Source organism: Primulina tabacum, chromosome 13 (genome assembly GCF_025594145.1).
Source record: "Primulina tabacum isolate GXHZ01 chromosome 13, ASM2559414v2, whole genome shotgun sequence".
NCBI classification, from domain to species: Eukaryota; Viridiplantae; Streptophyta; class Magnoliopsida; order Lamiales; family Gesneriaceae; genus Primulina; species Primulina tabacum.
In genome coordinates, this window is record NC_134562.1 from 37,581,446 (window position 1) to 37,604,845 (window position 23,400).

Genomic DNA, 23,400 nt, shown 5'->3' on the forward strand with positions numbered 1-23,400 from the left:
CCTTGAGTTTGTTTGTAGAAGCTTCTCAATCAACTAAAAAATCTTGGAACTGCCCTATTTGTTATAGTTAGCTTTTGCCCTTTACTACTGACTAAGATAATTCTTCACTGGTGTTTGTATTAGATTTACTTAATTTTGGTTGTATGAGATGGAAATAGGTTTTGCTGGTGTATTAAGCATTTGGAGTTTTGCTAACTCCATAAATAGAATAATTTGAATTCTATGAGTAGCTGCACATCATGAGAGGTTGTGGATGAAATATTAGTACAGCCTCGATGCAGACAAGTTGTGGTTGAGCTGGAGCTGAATAACTTGAAACAAATGCATGTTGTGCTTATCTTTGATTATGGATGCAAATATGTAATAGGACTGAAGGTCTTAAGTGCTGTTGGATTTTATTATGCTGGAATGCTATCAGTTGAAGGGAATGGAGAGAATGACATTCTATTTTTACTTGTTTGTGTTTCCTCTGGGATATAAACAACCTATGTATTTGCTCGTTGTACTGAACATCTTTTACTTTAATGGGTGCTCGTCGCATCTTTTGTTTATGTGATTCAATTATAATTTTGGTTCTATTTTCGACGCATATGGTGACAATATCTTTCTTTTCATCCCCTTATCAGTGATTATATTTTGGTTAGGAAGAAATTATTTTCGCTTTAACTTCGAAGTTTTACAAATAAAATTTATTATATATTTAAGTGCTCTGTAGTTTCCATCTTAGGTGCTCTCTGTACTTTCTCTTGATGTATCTAGTTCTTCAATCATGAATTCATGACAAACAAAATTTTTTGTAGGTAAGAGTTGAAGCTGCCTTAACTCTTCGTGCTCTGGCTGAGGTTGACCCCTCCTGTGTTGGCGGCTTGATTTCTTATGCCATGACGATGCTTTGTGCAGCCAGAGAAAATGTTGCCTTTGAGAAGGTAAAATTTACCATCCCTGTGTTCACTATATGTTCTATGGCTTCTTGGAACTTGCAACTTTCCTGCTGTCATTTTGGAATTCTCATCTGTTATTTTTGATAACGCAGTTCACTATTCCCACACGCAACTCGTTTAGAATTGATGTTCTAACTTTTGTAAGTGAACTTGAATCATAAAGGGAGATGCAGTACGAGCAGGTGTTTTTTAAGATCGAGTGAGTAAATTTGATCCAAATAGGGAGTGAAATCACAATTGAAAATCAACACTAAAAGAGAAATGATATTATAGTTTTAACTGAGATGAATATAGAGTGTTCTCAAGGCTGCACTGATGAAACTGAATTTGTACTAGATTGTGGTGAAGTTAATGAGGTCGCTGAATAGAAACATGGCCCAGTGCTCTCAGTTGTGTTCATAAATACATGTTGGATGTCCTTTTACTTCATTTTTTCACTTTTACTTCACCTCCTCACTTTGCCCTTTGTCTGGTAGATACTTTGAATTTGAATAGGTCCTGCATGCCCTATAACTTCTTGGAATCGTAAATTCAATATTTTGGTACTCACGTTTGATATATTTGCTTATGTTATGATGGCACTGGAATAGAGAAGTTTTAATAAAAAGTGCTTCAAAAAGCTCTTTTCCTGAAGTTGGAAAATATGGTTTCTGAACTTCTTCTTCAACCTCTCGTTTAAAAAAAAAAACTCATTTTCATTGCTTTATCCAAACATCAAAGCTGTTTTGTTTTTGAGAAAAACTCTAAGAAAAAATAAGATTAAATAAGCGATTTATTTATTTTTTGGATATGTTATGACTTATGTATCCAAAACTGACCTTATACCGAGTTGATGTAGGGTTGTTAAGGAAGAAACGGAAAATTATTGATTGTAGCCTAGTTTACCATATTTGGTCAATAACATTGAAGCCTCGACAATTTACTTTAGGGATGAGTTACCATCCATTGGAATGTGATATTATATTGCAACTTATTCAAGGAAAAGTAATTAAACATTATACTTTGACGAGATGTGATACACGTATTAATCAAGCACTATAGTTGGTAATTTGGAGTGATCTACATGTTAAAAGCTTAAGATTAATATTGATGGCATTGAACTAAATTTTCTTCATTTTGGAATGACTGGACACTACTGCATGATTTTTTAACCACCTATCTGTTATTTACATAAGAAATGTTTGCAATAAGCTATTGACGAAAACATGAAATGTGGAATTACTTTGCCTTTGTTCTATTTTTTTTTGGGGCTCAAACTACCATTTTCCCCAGTTTGGTGGGGTCTGGTAATTGTGTTGGTCATGATGATGTACTCAATGACCTCCAATAATTTCCAGGCATCTAATTTCAAAGAGGAGCTTGGGTCTCTACATGGGCAAGCTGCAGTTTTGGCTTCACTTGTGTCAATTTCTCGGAAGTTACATTTAGGATATCCAGCCAGGTTGAGTCTTGGTTCTTCAAATGTTTCTCCTCTCTTATGCTTTAATTACTACCATTGTGCGCCAAGGTGCTGTAAGATAGTGTAATGAATGTGTTGGCATACTTTGTTACATTGTAACTTGCTTCCTTCGTCATGATGTCCACTTCTAGAGTTCATTGGCTCATCTTTCATCTGCTAAGTGGAAGTTGTACAAGTCTTCTAAGATGATGTCAACTTGAAAAAAACGAGACGAATCCATTCATAAATAACCGTTTTGCCTTTTACATCTCTTACTTGTTGTGGTATGTGGTTGATGTAGATTGCCCAGTTCTGTACTTGATGTTTGCAAGAAGCTGCTGATGGAATCCAGCCGGAACCCTGCAGCAGCTGCTGTTGAAAAAGAGGCTGGATGGACAATTCTGTCTTCACTCCTGTCATCAATGTCAATGGAGGTCAATGCTTGCTGATCTACTTTTGTAGTTGTAAGTGGAAATTCTGTCTCAAAGGTTGTAGTTCGATGGTTGCAGGAGCTTCAAGACCAGGTTTTTGATATCCTTTCCTTATGGGCTCCGACATTTAGTCGGAATCCTAGACAACACATAAATCAATCCCAAGATCTCGCATCAGAAATATGGTGAGTTTAATGATGTATATTATTGCTTCATCTTTTACCTTGGGTATTCTCACCTCATGGTTTGAGATGCTTCAACATTGGATGTGTTGTGTTCCATGAGGAAGCCTTTGGTGTGTAGCACTCAAGCAATCAAAGAACTAGGTTGGGGCCTGAATCATTTACGCGATCAGAGAAACAGAATCGTTGACCTAATATTGTGTACCACTTAGGATGTGATAAAAAATTTATTCTCATATATTTTGTGCTATAACTACTGCAGTAACTATTGAGTTGAAGGTCCCGAACACTCTTGACTGATTCTCTGGTCTTTGTATTTCTATAGAGGGAATGAATGGATTAAAAATATATGAAAACTATGTAATAATGGTGAAATTTATGCAAGACTCTTAGAATGAAAATCTGATTCGTATATGAGGGCTGTGAGGTGGCTTTAGCACATTTTAATGGCAAACAATGGCCAGCAAGTAACTTTATCTAATACCAGCTATACGGCAGTGAACTCTTGTCATTCACAATCTTTACTTTAGAGAGAGTATATAGTAAGATTCTAGAAATTGCGAAGCATGACGTAGCATTAAGGTTAAGATTCAAGTTTTACAAGTTTAAGAGAGAGTATAAGATTAAGTGTGAAAAACTTTTTTAGTTTTTTACTATTATTTTAATTATATCAAGTCAATTAAAATATTAAAGTACACATAAGCATACATAATTTAAGAATAAATGAATAAATCGTAGAAATTATTTACTTTAAAAAGTAACTATTAAAGAATATTTCGATGGCTTTAATGGTTTTCGTTTAAAAAAAATTATATTATCAAATATTTAAAATTTAGAAGTTATTTTTTATCAACAAAATAATAAAAGTTAATTTAAATTTTTTAAAAAAAAATTAAAAGTTAACTTATTTTTTTAGAAGATAAAGGCTTAATCATATTTTTTGCGCTTAATGTGGTTAAACTTTGGTTGACTGTTTTTCTCATGTTTTGCCTTAATCGAAGCTTTCTCTTCATTCTTCACACTTAATCCTCATATTTAGTCAAATAGTTTTGAGTTGTTTTTTGACTAGCATATTTTGAGCAGTATTTTAGTTCCATCTGGTACGTTGGCCTTTGGTAACATAGAATGCTTCTGCATAACTTGATATCTTTAAACTCAAGATGTAGGTTTAATTTGCATATAACTTGGAATATGTATTTCTTTCAATGTCCCTCATCACAGCTTATATTTCTATTATGCTGTAGTCTTCTTTGTTCTGCAACTTTTTCATCTCTACCTCAATTGTTAATTTTTACTTGTAAATATCAATTTTTTGGTTATAGAGTAACTTTTCCTCTACAGCATGTGGTCTGCTGCCATGGATGCGCTCACTTCATTTATAAAATGTTTTGTTGCTTCTGACGCCATAAACAGAAGAATTTTACTCCAGCCAGTTCTTTTATATCTAAATCGGTATAATACTTCTGGAAAATTTCATCTTTATTTTGGTATCCTATTAGCTACGATTTTCTTTGTCCCATCTAGGAACTTCTATTGACAATTTGATTTTTGGTTTGTATGGATTAGGGCATTGTCCTACATATCACAGGTAGTGGACAATGAACGACCGGGCACTAAACCTTTAATGGGCTTGTTTATCATCCGGGTGTTGCTAACATATCAAGCCCTCTCAGATCCATCTTTATATAAAAGTGACCATGGTCATATCATTCAAATATGTACTACGCCCTTTAGGTAATTTCAATTGATTAATATCTATGCTCAGTTTCCCCTTTTTGCATTGTCATGCTGGCATTTTGCTTCTTTTTATAAATTTAGTTTGCAGCACAGATTTGATTGTTTCTTAAACTAATTTAATCTTATATGGTTTTTATATTGGAGCACGAAACAGGGAAGCTTCTAAATGCGAGGAAAGCTCCTGTTTGATGACGTTATTAGACAAGAGAGACGCATGGTTGGGCCCTTGGACTCCTGGAAGGTCTAATCTTCGCCCTCATACATTTTTTCTGAATTTATCTTTTGGACAGATGCTCCTACTCCATTCTAATCTCAGGATTCATACCATTTTTCTAAGACGTATGAAGTCTTTTTTCCAGCCCTCTTCATTTTGTACTTGCCATTTATGCTTTTGCAGGGATTGGTTTGAAGACGAGCTACGTTCATTTCTAGGAGGAAAAGACGGCGTATTGACTTGTGTATGGGAGAATGAGCTTCCTAGTTTTCCTCAGGTAAAAGTGCATTGCCAATTCATTGAGGATCTAATTACCGCCTAGGTTGATGACTCGTCAAATTTCATTTTTATTGACTCGCTGATGTGGTTACATGTAAATGATCATGAAGCCTGAGACTATAAGCAAGATGTTGGTGAATCAAATGCTCCTCTGTTTCGGAACTATGTTTGCTTTTCAGGTAAGTTAAATTATTGAGAGTTTAATTCATTGTGAGTTTTGTGTTTGAATTCATGTGTGCCAGTCTAGTTAGAAAGGGCTGATTGTTGTGTTTATTTGTTGGAATTCTCACAGGATAGTAACGGGATGCTCAAATTTATTGGCATGATGGATCAATGCTTGAAAGCTGGGAAAAAACAAATTTGGCACATGGCCAGCATTACCAATATATGTGTTGGGTTGCTAGCTGGGCTGAAGGTTATATAGCAATATGATGACCATTATTACAACCTTCATTTTTTTGCATTATAACACTTCGTATGTGGACTATGCTTGTCTTCCAGACATTGCTTGCTCTACGTCCTGAACCCTTGGGAATGGAGATACTAAGTGCAGCTCAGGCTATTTTTCAGGTTATGCTGCTTCTTTTAGTGTAAATTTTTCAGATATTCGATCCCTCTTTTTTTGGTGGAGATTAACCCAATAATCATGACAGAGTATTCTAGCTGAAGTTGATATTTGTGCATCACAACGTAGAGCGTCAGCAGAAGGGCTTGGCTTGTTAGCAAGGCTAGGAAATGATATATTCACTGCCAGATTGGTGAGTTAAATTTGATTGGTTCGCATGTGTAGTAGTTTCACATAGTAATGTGTTTGTTGATTCCTCTTTCATCTTTTTCCGGATTGTACTTCTAATTCTTGTAAAGATGTTATATTTAGTTTTTTTGGCAAGTATTATGGAGACTTACAATAATTTATCAATGCCCAAGTCATAATGTCAAATTTGTATCTCAGTTATTCGATGGTATTTCTTTACTGCCCTTTTTTTAGTTTCATTTGAGAATTTATTCACCTTTAGTAGTTGTCTGTACAGTTGGATCTGATTTAATGTCTATTTGGTAGCTGCTGATTTGATGCTTATGAAGTAGTCGCTCCACATACAATCTGGACTAGATTTTAAAGTTCATTCTTGCCTCCTGAATCTGCCGTTTCCTTACAGACCTCTCTTTCTTCTATTACTTCTTATAGATGCAATCTGGACATTCCAAATTTATTGTTTTACCATGTCTCTTCTTACTCATTTTCACTCCTGATATTTTCTTTTAGCCTTCCCCTTACTCTTTTCTGCCATGGTCTTTCATATTTCTCATGGAGCATCTATGTCATGATTTTTACTAGATTTTGTGAACAGACGAAACTACTTCTTGGTGATGTAACCAGCGTTGAAGATTCCAACTATACCGGATCAATTTCTCTAGCTCTTGGCTGCATTCATCGCAGGTAACTATGAAAATTTTGATGAAGATATACCTGCATTTGCTTGTGTGAACAGGGTCTGTGCCTCTTACCGACTTACCATGAAGTAGTTAGAGATTTAGAAAGTCTAAAAGTTCCTTGGTTTTTGCCTAAGCTGGCCTTGCTTCCGGGCCCAGAAGAATGGATTACCACCATACACACTTATATCATACCTTGGGTTAAAACCTAACCTGGTTCTCAAGTCCTTATCATTGAATGTTCAGTTTACTTCAATAGCATCTGCACAAATATTATGAAACTCAAACATCAAGGTGTTCACATTCGTTGTAAATGTATGGGTCAAATTCTTGACAAAGTTGCTTTTGATTTCAAACTTAGAAGTTAACATATTAAATTGGCGTAGTCAAGGAATTAAAAACAGTGAAACAGAGGGATTGCTGTAAACAATAGTTGACCTGTTCAACTTTAATTTAGACGTCCTGCCATATCCTTAACCAAGGTATATGTCATTTTCTTTGGAATTGTAATTGGTAAGTTATAGTGGTCAATGTGTCTCTCTTGTTTGTTCTGCTTTAGCAACTTCTGTGATAAATAGTCTTCCACTCGGTCAACATAATAGATGATATCCTTTTATCATTATTGTTTGCAGTGCAGGAGGCATGGCCTTGTCGAGTTTAGTCCCAACCACCGTGAATGTTGTCTCTTCACTTGCCAAAAGTCCAGTATCTAGTCTACAGATATGGTCCTTGCACGCACTTATTTTGACCATTGAAGCTGCTGGTTTGTCTTACGTAACACACGTACAGGTATAAATGAGCATGGAGACCTTCCTTCTTATACATATTTTTTAGTTTGTATTTTTTATATTTATGCTGCTGTAATTTGACCAAAAACAAGAAATTATTCAAATAGATTATGAAATCTCCTAATGATTGAATCAAAAGTGGACTTAATTTTTAAATGTTTCATTTTTGGGACAAACGGTTTGCAGCTTCCTTCGGGTTCAAACTCATCTTCTCGAGGTGTTAAGTAATCCATTCGAACTGGAATGATACATTCAACCAATGGTTGCAAGTTTTATTACTGAAAGTGATTTTTCCATATAAATATCTTCAACACAGTAAATATTTTTACTTTAGGCATATTGTATGACTGACCTGAATAAAGCATTCCATATAGGTTTTGAAATTTGGTGGTTTTTGATTGGGCAGTTGGTGTCAACTGTGTAAGCTTTTAAATGGGATATTAGCAAGCCAAATCCGCTAGTGTTTTTAATTAATATCGTAAATATTGGCATTTGATAAACGGTGTTTGCTTCTCATACCTTTCATGATTTTTTCATTGATTTAGTAAATATATAAGGAATGGGCATATGAATGCAGACTCCTCTTGATAGTGTCGTATTTACTTCTGGTGTGATGTTCTATGTTCTTGAGCTACTGTTTGGGTACATAGCGTTCTGCTTTGGAATCCTACACTTGGAACTGTTAAACAAGACTGCTGATTTTGTGTTGAAGCTATCTTTAGGATGCGAAACAATTGGGTTTGAATTTGAGTCACATTCATCAGATTTTTATATTTGTGTTTTATTATTGCAGACAACACTTGGCCTTGCTATGGAGATCCTCTTGTCAGAGGAGAGTGGTTTAGTTGACCTGCAGCAAGCTGTGGGCTGCCTCATAAATGCTATTGTTGCTGTTATAGGTCCTGAACTTTCCCCCGATAGCATTTTCTTCTCGCGCTGTAAGGTTTGTTTTTTCATATTCCTAAGATGTGAATTTTGACTTTTGAGTGATTACTTTGAAAATTATTGACTGCCTTTTTGGTATATTCTCTATACCTTTTAAGATATATATTTATTCTATTCAGACATGTCCTTCCACTTTGTCTATTGGATTACTAAGTTTCACCTAAATGATGTTTTTTGCATAGTCGGCCATTGCAGAGATCAGCTCCTGCCAAGAAACGGCAACACTTCTCGAGTATGTCTACATAACTATTTATTTACTATCGTGTTTGTTTTTAAAAAGAAAAATGATTTAATCTACTTTATAGTTTATTGGCAGTGGATCTGAACATTATGGCTTTTCTGTGTCATGTTGTCGGTTAAGCTGTCACTTGGAGTTGATTGAGCTGTGAACTATCTGTGCTGAATCTTAACTGACCAGTTGTTTATTTCCACCTTTTCTTCTCATCTGGACAGGAGTGTACGTTTTACACAACAGCTTGTTCTTTTTGCACCACAGGCAGTTTCTGTGCATTGCCATGTGCAAACTCTCCTCCCAACTCTGATCTCTCGACAAGTAATAATCATTTATTGCTCCTTCAAAGGGTTTGATGGATTCATATACTGCTTCTAAAAGACTTTGTCATTGTGGCAGCCAACTCTTAGACATCTAGCTTTGTCCACTCTACGACACCTCATTGAAAAAGACCCGGTTAGTAGCAGATACTATTTTTTATGACCATCTTTGTTACATTTTGTATTGAAGCGGTGGAAAGATGCACGCTTCTCCCCCTTGCTTTTTTGAAACTTCATTCTTGTAGTATCATTGAAACGATTTTGAAAGGACATTAACAAAATAGCATATCTACATACTGATAGCTACCAAATTTTGCGAAGTTAATTATATGGATACACTTTCTTGGCCCACAAAAGCTGTATGTTGAAATAAAGAATATGATGTGAGGCTTAAATGATGTTTTCCAAGGTTTGAATACAATTTAGTAGCATATGCTGATGACCATGTTACAGATTTCCATCATCGATGAACAAATAGAAGAAACCTTGTTTCACATGCTGGATGAAGAGACTAATACAGAGTAAGTTTTATCAAGCATCGTGTATAATATTGGTTAACATTTGGTGCACATTATTGGGCACTGAAGCGTTCATTTTTCATGCCTTTGGCTATCGTTCCTTTTATAGAAATGAGGTTATAATGTTTTTCCTTTGTATAGTTCCGTGAATATCTTTGATGATTATTTGGCTTTATCAAGGCACCTCTATCCTTACATTTTTTTTGTTGTCGTTGAGGATGGGATGCTTCTTCTGATATATGGATTGGAATCCCTTGATGCCTATTCAATGAAACATGAATTTAAGAAAGTAAATTGAAATTGCTGAGCACTGGATAAGAACAGTGTCCATTTTACTCTTGTAATTGGAATGTGATTATTAACTTTTTTCTTGGCCCAATTGAAACTATAGCCACCCTGAGATATGTACCTAGGCTTTCTGAGGTTTATGGTTCTGTTTAATTGTCACACTCTGTCACTATCATAATTTAGAATTATTTCTCTCTCTTACATTTTCACAGGATTGGACAGTTAGCGCGCACCACTATTATGAGACTGCTTTATGCTTCATGCCCCTCAAGATCATCCCAGTGGCTATCGATATGCCGCAACATGGTTAGTTTCACCTACTAGAATACTGATATTGCAATTTGTTTGTGCGATAGAAAATGGATGCCTGACACAACAAACTAGATAAAAATCTCTAAAATTATGTGATGAAAACAATATTTTTATCAAATTCATTTAGATTCTTTCTACATCATCGAGACGTAATGCAACAAGCACTAGCAACAATTTGGTGAATTCTTCGATTGTGCTGGATGGTGAGAAAAGCTTGAATTTTGGCGAAGATGATGAGAACATGGTCTCTAGCTCCAAAAATTCGCCAATTCCAAGTTACGGTGTGGAATACACCACCAGTCTCAACTTTAATAGAGATAAGCACCTCAGATATCGAACAAGAGTTTTTGCTGCTGAGTATGTGACCCAGCCTTTTATATAATTGATTAAGCTATTTTCTTTCATCTTAGTCACTGAATGTTGTTTCACTTTGCTGATTTTTCTTGCTTCAAGTCGATTAAAGGTTGGCATGATTAGGTAGTGATAGCATTGAAAATATACTGTCATGTGTTAGCCTTTTGAGATTTCCTGACTGATTTGTTTCTAGTGTTTTCTAATGTCAGCAAAAATCTTATTTAGATTCATTATTCCTCTTCCCTGAACCGAGTCCCATTAGTATATTTGAAAGAATGGGATGTCCATACTCTGAATTTGAAACTGTAAATGAAGTCAAGAGGATTAATTGCTGCATTCTTTGATTCACTGTTATTATGCTCCGAGAATGAAGAAAATTATGACCATTAGCATTTCAAACCATTGAACAAATATATTGCGGGCTCAGTAGAATTTGATTTTAAAATTACGTCCTAATTCTATTGGATCAAACCTGGGGGAGTGGATGTATTATCTCCTTGATTTTAATCAGTAATTCACCTGTGACAAATAATGTTCCAACTTTTAGGTTTTTGAAGAAACCGAAGATCCTAAGTGTTATTTATAAAGTGTATAATAAACATAAACAACAAAGATTGCAACATGGTGATAAAAAAGTTCAGAGACTTTACCCTGCGGCTGCCGTCTATGCATTTTGACGATTTTACATTGTTGATGGTGTTACATTGTATGACTGATAAATCATGATTAGAGTGTTCTACTCATTTTGTACACAGCAGCCTTTTATTCTTTGTGATAATGTAACGTCCTTTGACTGATATACCATCCTTAAACATGCTTGGAATCAGGTGCCTGAATCATCTTCCGCATGCAGTTGGTGAAAATCCTGCTCACTTTGACCTGTTATTGGCAAGACAGCAAACTGCTAAAGGACCACTTTCCAGAGACTGGCTGGTTCTTCAATTGCAAGAGCTCATTTCTCTTGCTTACCAGGTGATGGATGTAAAACCATTGCATAACTGTGCTTAAAATTTCTGGATATTTTATGCTTAGATTGTTGATATTCACCGCATCAATTTTACAGATAAGCACCATTCAGTTTGAAAAAATGCAGCCAATTGGTGTGTCACTTCTATGCACGGTCATGGACAAGGTTATTCTTTAGAAGCCTCTATCGTTTCTTGGACTTTCTGATATGAGATGGTTAATTAAAACTAGGCACATTACACTTCATGCTGCATTTTATGTTTCTTACCTCTATATGCGCATTATTCGTTTTACAATGCAAGATTTTTTAAGCTTTTAATATTTGAATCTTCGAGGAGAATGATTTAGTTGGAGAAAAAAACTGGCTTTATTTTGACTAAAAAGTGTGGATATTTATTAATGTTACAATTATTTGCACCCTGTAGCTCTGGGCACGATATTTAAGCTTCTTCACTTAATTGCATAGTTGGCTGTGCATTGGGAGTTTGGCAACCCAGTGGCATCCAGTTATTTTGATATTCCACTGCTAAATGTCTCCAAATGGAGGCCAAATGGTTGCACACTTGTTTCTGATATGAATGTCATCCAAATGCTTCTCAAAATCAAGTAAACGATACGTTGCTTGTTTGCAAGTTTAAATTCCTGATGTCTTGGTTGGCATTCTACCCCTTTCTGCTTAAATGTCATACTCCTATTTTCATTGCTAAGGGTAATTTTAAGTAAATTTAAAACAACTTTGACCAAGTTCATACCCCTTTTGATTATTAGTCATGCTCCTATTTTCATTGTTAATGATGGCTCTTTCTAAATTCAGAATTATATCAGCCAAGTTTATGCTGCATTTCAACAATTATTATCATAAAATTAATTTGTTTTTGTGGGTTATTAGTTTGCAGCATCTCTGGACCCTGATCTTCCAGACCACGTCCTTCTGGAACAATATCAGGTTTAACTTTTCTTTTCCATGCAAAATTTTCCCCATAAATCTCAATTTTGTAATTATGACAGTCTTCCCATATATTTTTTGTTTGAGTCGCTGTGGTTATTCCACAGCACAATATACATCTTTGTTAGTGGTTGACTGATTAAAATCGAATCACCCAGGCCCAATTGGTATCTGCAGTCCGAAGTGCATTGGACTCATTGTCGGGCCCAATCCTACTTGAAGCCGGGCTTCAGCTAGCAACAAAGGTGTAAATGCAGCAATATTTTTTCTTTTGTTTACTGAAGTGAATTCACATTTATTGATTTATATGCTGTGGCGTGTAATGTCCAGATGCTTACAAGTGGGATTATTAGTCGAGATCAAGTTGCCGTCAAGAGAATATTTTCATTGATTGCACGTCCTTTGGATGACTTTAATGGCCTTTACTATCCCTCCTATGCCGAATGGGTCTCATGCAAGGTATACTTGTATAAATCTTGATAGCTGTCTTTGTGAGAGTTGACTATTAAAATATCCATGGCACGATCAACTTTGAAGCAAATCTTTAATGATTAAACGTGAAGGTGCCTCTGCTAGATGCTCATTTTTTTTTCTTTTTCAATAAATTTCAGATCAAAATAAGGCTGCTGACGGTTCACGCATCTCTCAAATGCTATATGTTTGCTTTCTTAAGGAAACAGGGTGATGAAATTCCCGATGAATATCTAGCACTACTTCCATTATTTTCAAAGAGTTCTAGCATTCTAGGGACATATTGGCTCTCTCTCTTGAACGACTACTGCTTTGTTCGCTTCCATCTACATTTGGAAAGTGTAAGCTTGGTATTTGGAGACTTTCCTTCTTTCCTTATCCAGCCTGCTTCACTGGAAGAAAAGTCTGCAGGAAAAAAAATTATAACCCTTGTTATTGAATTTTCTGTCCTTGTTTCTGTGACAACAGTGGAAACCATTCCTTGATGGAATTCAAACACCAGTTGTTTCAAATGAGTTACAACCATGCTTAGAAGAAGCATGGCCAGTGATTCTTCAAGCACTGGTGTTGGATGCAGTACCTGCGAATTCAAATGTGAACCGATCTGCAGCAAGTGAAAAATCAAAGGATATTCCAATTTCCAGATACAGCATGGTTGAGCTGAGAAAAGATGAATTTGATTTTCTGTGGGGGTTTTTACTTATGATTTTATTTCAGGAGCAAGATGTTACCCTTAATAATTATATAATACCAGTATATTGCGTCACATCCAAGTTCAAAAATGACATCCCAGTTGATGGTTCAAATTCTCAACGCTCGAAACTATATGACATATTCTTCCCCGTTTTTCAATTCATGATCACCGAAAGATTTTTCGCAGCGGGGTTTCTCACCATGGATGCTTGTAAAGAATTATTAGAGGTATGCATAGATGCCAGATTTCTATTTTACACCAGCTGACATTTAAATCTACAATGTGCTATATCTGTAGTATGAATATGGGATCGAGCGAATTACCGATAATTATAACTTGGATAACGGTATAACTCAAATATTTTATATCGTGGAGCAGCCCAAGCACCATGTTTAAACCGCTCTCCTAGATGGAGCAATTGTCGCTCCCCATTTCCTTCTCAATAATTATACCAACTTGCAACTAATAGTAATCGAGTATGCGACACTTTAATACCAACAATAATATTGAACATTTTCCGCTTTATCAAAAGTTAAATCTTTTAATCTGTATTGTAGTCTAAGCTGAAAAGTTAAGTCTTTTTAAACCGTACTATAGTCTAAGTGTCATGTTTCAAACACTTTCTTAACAGGGACAATTAACCATTCTCAACAATGTCTCTCCTAATAATTACACTATCTTGCAAGTTATGAGAATCGGACATGTAGATATTGTCTGAATCACATATTGTAGTATCGATTGCTTACCATTTTAAAATGATAATGGTACAACTTAAATATTTTAAAATCATACGGCAGACTAAATATTATGTTATGATTGCTTTCCTAGCAGGGACAAATGTTGTTCCCCAACAATCACCTTCCTAATAATTGCACCAACTTGAGAATGAAATGCGCGACCTTGACTATAATACCAATCAATCTTGTGCTTGCCCTTCATTAAAAAAATTGTAGTTATGGATAATTGTACAACTAACCTTGTAACAACCCAAACGTCAAGATTTGATCGTGCTGAGCAAGAGTTGTCGCCCCCAAACATTAGGTATTCTCAATTGAATAAGAATTCTCTCTTGTTTAGACTTTTTCCATTACTGTCAGGTGGGCTAGTGTACATATGTTCAAAAACAATTGCATCCTTGGTTGTTTCTAGTTTTTGCATTCAGGGGTTCCCGGTCTTATTTTCGGATAGAGAGGACAATTGGGTGGACTGTTTTCTGTTATATTAGAACCTGGTTATTTTGTCGCTTCTTATATTCTCTTGGAAGGCTGTCCATGTCAAAACCTTTATTCATCTGTAAGTGTGATATGGATGCAGGTCTTTTTGTACTTAATTTTCAGGGAAGATGCATGGGATAGTCTTGGATTCTCTATCTTTCTACAGGTGATTGGATTTTGTTTGTTTTAATATTTATTATTTTGGTCAGTTAACCCAGCTCGAACAAAAGATGCATACTACTCCTAAAAAATGAACACAGAATATAAATTTAGCATTTATCAGTCAATGTCAACAAAGTGGGGAGAATACCTATTATATTGTTATTTGAGCACAATCTCAAGTAAGCTCATCTTTTCTTGCCATTAGGGAGAAGCTAGTGCCTGATTCTCATGTCTTGAGCTTGAGCATGTAGAATTTTATGTATGTGGTCACAATTGCTTATGCACATTAGTGATCTCTTTTTCCTTCAAATTGAAACTTTTATAGACTGTTTAACAGCTTATTGTGAGAACAAACAGGAGGTAGCTGGATAATTTAGAACATGTTATTGTTGTAGTGGTGGGACTTTTGGTAGGCTTCTTCTGATTTTAATCCCTCGTTTCTTTGACTGGCCTTAGCAGGTTATTCGGAAATGCCCGAAAGATTTTCTTGAAGAAGAGAACTTTGCATATTTGACATCAGAACTCTGTTTGACTTCTTTGTTCAAGATTTTACTTAGGTACCTGAATCTCGTAATTTCTTTTCCTGGAGATGCTATATAGGAATCGATGCTATATAGAAGATTCAATGGCTGATAAAAAATCTGATTTTACTTTAATTTCAGTAATGATACTAATTCCTGTTATTCATCAAGCTGGGAGACCATTATTTCTGTCCCGCTTATCACAGCTTCCACACTATTAGAACGCGCTGAACCTCAGGTATGTTAAATCATTTATGCTGGTTCATGACAAGTACCTCGTAGACAGTCTTTGAGTAAATATTTTGTGTCGAGTAGTTAGAATTTGATAGGCTCAATTTTGAACTAGGATCCTATATTATCGGTATGATATGATATTTCCCAGATTTAGTGGGATTTGATTTTACTTTTTTGATCTATATAAAGTGTATTAATTCATTATTTTAAAGAATAAGAAATAATAGAATTATTTTTCTTTATATTATCTGTCATATTGTTCTGTATGGTTTCTGAGCATCTAGGTTAAAATCGGGCATGAATTTCAAAGCAGCCATGGTCGGCGCTGGTTCTAGTAGTGAAGGCGCGCCAGTTCAAGCAGCGATGGTGGAACCCAATCGCATGTCACGCCTCCAAATTCTTCCCTTCAAATAATGATTCACAAATTGAATGAGAAGAATTACTTGGAGTGGGCACAATCAATCCGGCTTGTTATTGATGGAAAAAGAAAGCTAGATTTCTTGAACGGCGAAGTGAAAGTCCCGGGTTCGACTGATCCGAGATACAAGATACAAGTAGTGGCAATCCGAGTAGGGATGACAATGGGACGAGGCGGGGGCGGGTTTGCCATCCCCATCCTCGTCTCCGAATTCCATCCCCACCCCCATACCCGTCCTGATCCTCGCTTTTTCGGGTTCGGGGAATCCCCAAACCCGAAACTTCGGGGATCAACTTCCCATCCCCGCCCCCATCTCCGTTTCAAAAATATTAATATGGCAAAACGATGACGAGTTTAGAAATTTTCTCAAACCAAAACTTATTATTATCTATTATTATTAGTGTTAATATTAATATTAATATTTTAAAAAATAATATTATTATTATATTATTGATACTAATAATACTATTATTTTATTATTGATATTATTTTCGAGGCGGGTTCGGGGATGAGGATAGTAATCACATACCCGCCCGAACTACATCGGGGATTTAAAAAAATCCCCGGACCCGAAAAAATCGGGGATCCCCATCTCAGTTTCGGTTTTTCTCCGCGGGGCTCCACACCCGTGGGGAAAGTTGCCATCCCTAAATCTGAGAATTCATTGGTCACGATATTGTTGATCAACTCGATGGAGCATGCAATCGGTAAACTATTCATGTTCTTACCCACGACTCGTGAAGTTTGGGAGTCTGTCCGAGAAAACTAATCCGATTCTGAAAACTAATCTCAAATGTACGAGCTAAATACTCGGCTGTGGCAGATGCAACAAGTAACAATGATGTCACAACTTACTATAACAAGTTGATAGTTCTATGGTAGGAATTGGACCTCCTCGATGCAGATGAGTGGGAGAGTAGCAAGAACTGTACCCACTACAAGGCAAAACTAGACTGACATAGGATGTTTGTCTTTCTTGTGGGATTAAACAAGGATCTGGATGAGGTTCGAGGACGTGTACTTGGAGCGAAAACCTCTGACTAGCCTTTGGGAGGTGTTTTCCGAGTTCCGGCGTGAAGAAACTTGACGCCAAGTCATGCTGGAACATTCCGAACACACCATGGAGTCTGAAGGTTCAGCCCTTGTGAGTTGAGATACGGGTTTTGATGGGAGACCATTTTGCGAGAAGTGCAAAAAGACATGGCACACTATAGAACATGCTGGAGAATACATGGGAAACCAGCCCATCTTAAGAAAAAATTTGGCACCAACAGATCAAATACCGATGGTCGAGCTTTTCAAGTGGTGGTGAAGATTCTGGAGTTCCCTCGCCCTCCTCAGTTTCCCTTCACAAAGGATCAGTTAGAGCAGCTATTCCAATTGTTTGATTCTAGACGTGATAAATCCAAGCCCTCATGTTCCTTGGCCCAGACAGATATTTATCCTTGTGCAAATATTGCAAATTCGATAACTAACGGTGTCTGGATTCTAGATTCCGGAGTAACAGATCATATGACAGGTTCATTGCAATTGTTCTCCTCGTATATAAAAGTTAAAATCGCCCGTGGCTTGCAGAGAAATGAACTGTTGTTATTTTAACTCTTACCAATGTGTTAAACGTTATCGTATAATCTCTTGTCAATCAGCAAACTCACCATTAATCTTACGTGTCGAGTCATATTTTTGTCCTCTCATTGTGAATTCAGTATTTGGCCTCGGGGATGATGATTGTCAATGCTAAACAAGATGGTGGACTTTAATTTCTTACTGCCGAATCCTTCCTTGGCAGACGTGATTCAGACGAGTGTCTCAATTCTGTTTCCTATTCAAGTGTGGATGATATTTTATTATGGCATGGTCGGTTAGGTCATCCGAACTTTATTTATTTGAAAAAAGTGTTTCCAAGTTGTTTATCAATAAAAATCTTTTTACTTTGCATTGTGAATATTGTGAGTTACCCAATCAAAATCATCGGGCTTCTTTTTCATGTCAACCTTTGAAAAAGTCCACGCCATTTACAATGATTCATAGTGATGTTTGGGGCTCATGCAAAGTAAAAACAATTACTATCATTGATGATCATGCAAGTCTGACTTGGATTTTCCTTTTGAAAGATAAGTCTGAAGCATGGGTCACATTTCAAATTTTTTTCCAAATGATTCAAACTCAATTCCACACTAGGATAAAAAAATTTTGGAATGATAATGGACGGGAATATTTTAACAATATATTTGGCAATGTTTTTCAAGAGGAAGAGCTCATTCACCAAAGCTCTTGTCTCCGTACACCTCAACAAAATGGCGTAGCTGAACAAAAAAACAGACATATCCTTGAAGTTACTCGAGCAAATAGTTTTGAAACTACAGTGCCTATTATCTTTGGGGAGAAGCAGTTCTAACAGCCACCTATTTGATAAATAGACCACCATCTAAGATTTTGAATTTTCAATCTCCTGTGAATATTTTTCCAAAAAATTTCCCCAATACATGACTTCTGACTAAAATCCCTCTGAAAATATTTGGCAGTCTAGCATTTGTTCATAACTTTGATCCTGGTATCCCGTGTCTCGAAACTAGACCCAAAGACACGAAAATGTATCTTTGTTGGGTATCTTGCAAACCAACGGGGGTACAAGTGTTTTGATCATGTTATCAATTTTTTTATCTTCATGGATATAACATTCATTGAAGGCAAGTCCTTCTACACGCCTCATCTTCAGGGGCAATCTAGAGATAGTGAAGATGACCACTTAACCGAGTCTGATTTTAATGTAGAACTAGGAAACTATGAAATTTCAAATTTTAATCAATCTGACACAACAATGGAGACAGTGAGAAACAGTTTAAATGATTGATTTATACAAGGAAGAAGGGTGCAAGAAAGGGGGAGACCCTGTCATTCAACAATGCCATGAGTCAACTTATGGACTAGATCTTGAAACTTAGAATGATGCCTCGACCACTCTTGAAAGCAACATTGATCTTCCCATTGCCTGAGAAAAGATACTCGATTATGCACAAAACACCCAATCTCAAACTTTGTCTCTTATAAAAAAAACCATCTTCCTATTGTTCGATTGTCTCTCAGTTAGATGCCATAAGTATTCCTAAGAATGTACAAGAAGCTATAGAGATCCCTGAATGGAGAGAAACGATTTATGAGGAGATGAAAGCTCTAGAAAAAAACTCTACCTTGGAGAAGGCTGACCTACCAAGTGAGAAATCTGTTATCGGGTGTAAGTTTGTATTTTCCCCAAAATACAATTCTGATGGATCTCTGGAACGGTATAAAGCACGGTTGGTTGCCAAAGGCTTCACCCATACATATGGAGTTGACTACACAGAAACTCTCTCTGGTGGCAAAACTCAATACAGTTCGAGTTATTCTCTCTGTTGTTGCTAATCTTGATTGGCCACTAAATCAGCTAGATGTGAAGAATATTTCCCAAATTTAGTGGGATTTGATTTACTCATTTGATCTATATAACGTGTGCTAATCCATGACTTTAAAGAATAAAAAATAAGATAATTATTTTTCCTTATATCGTCTGCCATATTGTTCTATGTTTGTTATTTTAATGTTGATGCATTGGATTATATCATCTCATGCAGTGTTTGAATTCAGAATTCCTTTGGTTACTAGCATTATAAATTGTTTGTTTGTGCAGATGCGGTTAAAACTATTGTTGCCTTTTCTCTTGATTGGTTTCAAGTGCATTGGAGAAGCATCAAATGAGTTATACCTTGCAAGAATATTTGACTTTGTCAAGTTTATCATTTCTTTACCAAAGGGACATGGTGAGTTTGTAGGAGTAGACTTCACAAGCACCAATGCATCCTATTGTTTATTTCCAGCTTGTTAACGAGATCTTATATATATATATATATATATATATATATATATATATATTATTGTTTACAAATTTTCTTGCAATACGGGTCATATACGGGAAGTAGATATGGCAAAGACCATAAAAATACAGTCATCATTTACACTGAAATAATCGGATAAATGATAAATGGATGTTTATTGTTACTATTAGAAACTTGAAATCTTTGACCTATGTTGCAGGCCAATTATAAGCAATAACATCTGTTCCAAATTAATGTGCTGGTTTTCGTTTAAGGCTTCCACGAATGTTTACCAATTTCTGAAATGAGAAACTGCAACTTAAAATTAACAATGATGCAACCACAAGCTCAGAATTTACTGTGTTTGAGGCTAAATATACAAAATTAAAATTTATATCTTAATGTTTCATTTTTTTCAACTTATGTCAGAATATTGTCGATTCTAAATGGCAGTTTTTATCAGGAAAAGAGGGAGATTGGTATAAACGGTTCCATTTACATTATTTGCGTTTGGGATTGAAGCTTGTGGTGTTTGTGTTTATCAAAATACGGAAAGAATTAAAGAAGTGAATTTGCTAGTTGCCCCTTGGCGTTTTGTGTAATAATTAAATACTATCTAGCATATATTCATTTGCAGGATTTAATCTCTTACAAAGTTCAACCTTTAAATTATAATTCCTTTACTACATAGCTGAACATTGTTTAGACTTTAAATTTCAATAGTTGATTATGGTAAAAAATATGATAAAATTCAAATAAAATTTCAATTTGAGAAGAATCAACTCCATCAGAATGTGAATTTATCGGTGATCCATTACGTTTCATTGAGTAATGGATTGGGTTGATGATTCTTTGATTGCAGAAAAATCTGAACCTGTGGCCGATGGCATTACCCACTTGGCATCAATAATCAAAGCTTGTCTATGTGCTACTGCTAAGTTCACAAATGATTGCATTGATGCAATTCATCAATTGGAAAATAAGAGCTTCCACTTGCGCAAAATTCTGTACTTGAAGCTTGCCTTTTCTGTGGAACAAGTTTTTTCACTTGCTTCTCTAGCTTTTGTTTTTGAAGGTTCTGGAGTTAGCCTAGAAAGTAACCCTGTGTTGTTCAGAATGCTGCATCACAGCATTCAATGTATCCAGGCCATGCTTGCTGATTCTGACATACAGGTGGTCAAATTCAGAGTTTTTCTTTTTGGTCGAGGCATTCACTTTCAAATATGAAACTCTGAAGTTATGTGTGCAGATTCAAGCAGTTGGTCTGCAGGTAGTGAAAGTCATATTACAGAAAGGGATTGGTGCAGCGTCCAACACTTTCTTAATCTTTTTTGTTGGTGAGCTTGTTGGAGATTTGTTGATCATAATTCAGAATGTATTGGAGGTGATAATTTCATTTGGCAAAACTTAAAATCTCATTTTGACATCACCTTATGTGCCCAGTAATTTGATTTTGATTGCAGAAACACGTTGAAAGAGAAGCAGTTGCTATTGCTGGAGAATGTCTGAAAATCTTAACGCTTCTGCATACCCTGTCAAAGGGTTGTGATCATCAGAAGGGTGTAATAAACCTGCTTTTGGAAGCTATTCTCAAAGTTTTTTCAATATCAGATGGTTCTCTGTCTCAGGTAATCCCATTGGCATACACTGCATGCTTAATATTTATTTTCGTCTTTATCTAAGCTAATCGTCAATTTTAATTACAGCAAGTTCATGATTTACAAAGCGTATCTATAAAAATTGTTTCACAACTTGCACAAATTCCTAGTTCAGCAGTTTCTGTCAAGGAGATTTTATTGGCAATGCCCACCACACAAAGACAGCAGCTTCAGGTTCTTTTCTTGCTTTATTATTCAGGCTTTGGTATTCTTGGAATGAGTCAAAATATTTTGGTTGTCTCCACAGTGTTGCAATCCTAGAATCATCAGTTCACATAGGTTTGAAAAGGGATACGTGTATTGAGGGAGGAGAAACTTAGATTATTAAACAATTTAGTGCCAGTTAACAAGTGTGCCAAGTGCTGAGTAGCTTGCCTCCTGTACTCATCTTTCATGAGAATCGTCTTTGATCAATGAATGAGAAGTACCCTGTAAAAATAAATGTCTGATTCCTAATTGTTCTTGTTGCTATTACTGTTGATATCCTTATGTTTTCCTCCATTTTTACAGTTATTTGTATGAGCTCTCTTGGCGTGAATGACTTGATTTCATAGTCTAATCGGCTTAAGCTTCAAGACAACTTTATCTATAAAATAATGGTTCGTTGGTACATTAAATATTGTGTGCGTGTTATTTTTTCCGAGTGCATGATAATTTACTGAGTTTCTAGGTATTATTGCACCACTTTGTTTCTTGTTTGGAATCTCCAAATTTAAATTTTTTCTGATTTCAATTCCATGCTCCGGGAATTCAAGATTTGAGCTCTCCTTTCTAATCTCCTGCATTAAAATTTGGGATTCCGATTTCAATCCAATGCTTTCAGGACATCATCCGCGCTTCTGTTACGCAATACCAGATCCCAAAACCGGCCGAATCCTCTGGAGCACCTTTGGTAATCAAGTTACCTTCACGGACAGAGCAAAACGAAACCAACAGTTCCCTTCAGTTGGCCCCTCCAAAGGATTCCACAGAGGAATCTGATAGTAACAGTACCGTCGAAGAAGATGATGATTGGGATACATTCCAGTCATTTCCTGCCTCGAGAAATGGAACTGCTCCTGCGGAAGAAAGAGGTACCTCTTGCTCAGATAATAGTATCGGAGACTCAACTTCTCCGTCTTGTGGCAACAAGGAGAATCTCATTGCTGAAGATCAAGATCTTAATGAAGGAGCAGATAAAAGCAATCAGATGGTAGAACACCATGTTACTGAAGAAGGCAGTAGCCGTGATAATGAATCTTTCAATTTCTATCAACTGAGTGATAACATCGAGCCCAGCAATTCAGATAGCCCAGAGTTCTGCAATATTCTGTCTGATCAAGTTCAAGACGAATTCGAGACCACAGTGACGTCCCCGGGCAATGAGAACAATCAGCTTTTATCAGATGCTATTGATACAGAAATTAAAGAAATCTGCCGTGATCCATCTGATAGACGTAACACTGGAAGTTCCCACTGTAACAAGCAAGGCTTGTCCGAACCTCAATCCACCGAAATTGCAATTGGTCGTGATGAGCTATCTCGAGAAGACGTCCACGAGGACGGCACGGATATCAATGGTCGTGACAATTCTATTGACTGTGGGCAAGAGGGGCTTTCATTGTCAAAAAATTATTCTTTGGTTGTCTCCACAATAGAGCACGCCAGCCAATCCAAGCCTGATCCGTTACCTTAACCAATGTGTTTCAAATCACAGAATTTGGTGATGATTGGCCAGCAGATCTTGAGTTTATGGTTTTTGATGTTGTTTTGCTGAAGGGAGGCGTCAATATTATCGGCTACTTAATATTTCTTTTTACTTTCTTATTATTGTCATATTTTCTATTTTGATTTTTTGCATATCTTTATCTAACAA

General features: G+C 36.1%; 1 protein-coding gene across 3 annotated transcripts in view; it reads left to right on the forward strand.

Annotated features, from left to right (window-relative positions):
• The window catches only part of LOC142523416 (protein SWEETIE-like), a 50,920-nt gene extending 27,551 nt beyond the window's left edge, over positions 1 to 23,369 (forward strand). Inside the window, exons 12-48 of one of the 3 annotated variants that reach the window (XM_075627200.1) lie at positions 801 to 926; positions 2,279 to 2,382; positions 2,681 to 2,813; positions 2,889 to 2,995; positions 4,334 to 4,444; positions 4,559 to 4,726; positions 4,884 to 4,970; positions 5,127 to 5,220; positions 5,333 to 5,401; positions 5,515 to 5,637; positions 5,724 to 5,792; positions 5,876 to 5,980; positions 6,572 to 6,660; positions 7,286 to 7,442; positions 8,235 to 8,384; positions 8,569 to 8,618; positions 8,840 to 8,939; positions 9,018 to 9,074; positions 9,392 to 9,459; positions 9,957 to 10,050; positions 10,184 to 10,413; positions 11,238 to 11,382; positions 11,474 to 11,542; positions 12,266 to 12,322; positions 12,481 to 12,567; positions 12,653 to 12,781; positions 12,934 to 13,134; positions 13,262 to 13,714; positions 14,802 to 14,867; positions 15,323 to 15,420; positions 15,520 to 15,622; positions 19,704 to 19,833; positions 20,750 to 21,060; positions 21,137 to 21,271; positions 21,351 to 21,515; positions 21,594 to 21,719; positions 22,369 to 23,369. In XM_075627200.1, coding sequence (XP_075483315.1) covers positions 801 to 926; positions 2,279 to 2,382; positions 2,681 to 2,813; positions 2,889 to 2,995; positions 4,334 to 4,444; positions 4,559 to 4,726; positions 4,884 to 4,970; positions 5,127 to 5,220; positions 5,333 to 5,401; positions 5,515 to 5,637; positions 5,724 to 5,792; positions 5,876 to 5,980; positions 6,572 to 6,660; positions 7,286 to 7,442; positions 8,235 to 8,384; positions 8,569 to 8,618; positions 8,840 to 8,939; positions 9,018 to 9,074; positions 9,392 to 9,459; positions 9,957 to 10,050; positions 10,184 to 10,413; positions 11,238 to 11,382; positions 11,474 to 11,542; positions 12,266 to 12,322; positions 12,481 to 12,567; positions 12,653 to 12,781; positions 12,934 to 13,134; positions 13,262 to 13,714; positions 14,802 to 14,867; positions 15,323 to 15,420; positions 15,520 to 15,622; positions 19,704 to 19,833; positions 20,750 to 21,060; positions 21,137 to 21,271; positions 21,351 to 21,515; positions 21,594 to 21,719; positions 22,369 to 23,220 — 5,418 coding nt within the window. In that variant the 3' untranslated portion in view covers positions 23,221 to 23,369. The remainder of the gene's footprint in view (positions 1 to 800; positions 927 to 2,278; positions 2,383 to 2,680; positions 2,814 to 2,888; positions 2,996 to 4,333; positions 4,445 to 4,558; positions 4,727 to 4,883; positions 4,971 to 5,126; positions 5,221 to 5,332; positions 5,402 to 5,514; positions 5,638 to 5,723; positions 5,793 to 5,875; positions 5,981 to 6,571; positions 6,661 to 7,285; positions 7,443 to 8,234; positions 8,385 to 8,568; positions 8,619 to 8,839; positions 8,940 to 9,017; positions 9,075 to 9,391; positions 9,460 to 9,956; positions 10,051 to 10,183; positions 10,414 to 11,237; positions 11,383 to 11,473; positions 11,543 to 12,265; positions 12,323 to 12,480; positions 12,568 to 12,652; positions 12,782 to 12,933; positions 13,135 to 13,261; positions 13,715 to 14,801; positions 14,868 to 15,322; positions 15,421 to 15,519; positions 15,623 to 19,703; positions 19,834 to 20,749; positions 21,061 to 21,136; positions 21,272 to 21,350; positions 21,516 to 21,593; positions 21,720 to 22,368) is intronic. The other 2 variants (XM_075627202.1, XM_075627201.1) reach the window with 2 other exon arrangements.
• Positions 23,370 to 23,400: the final 31 nt, after the last annotated feature.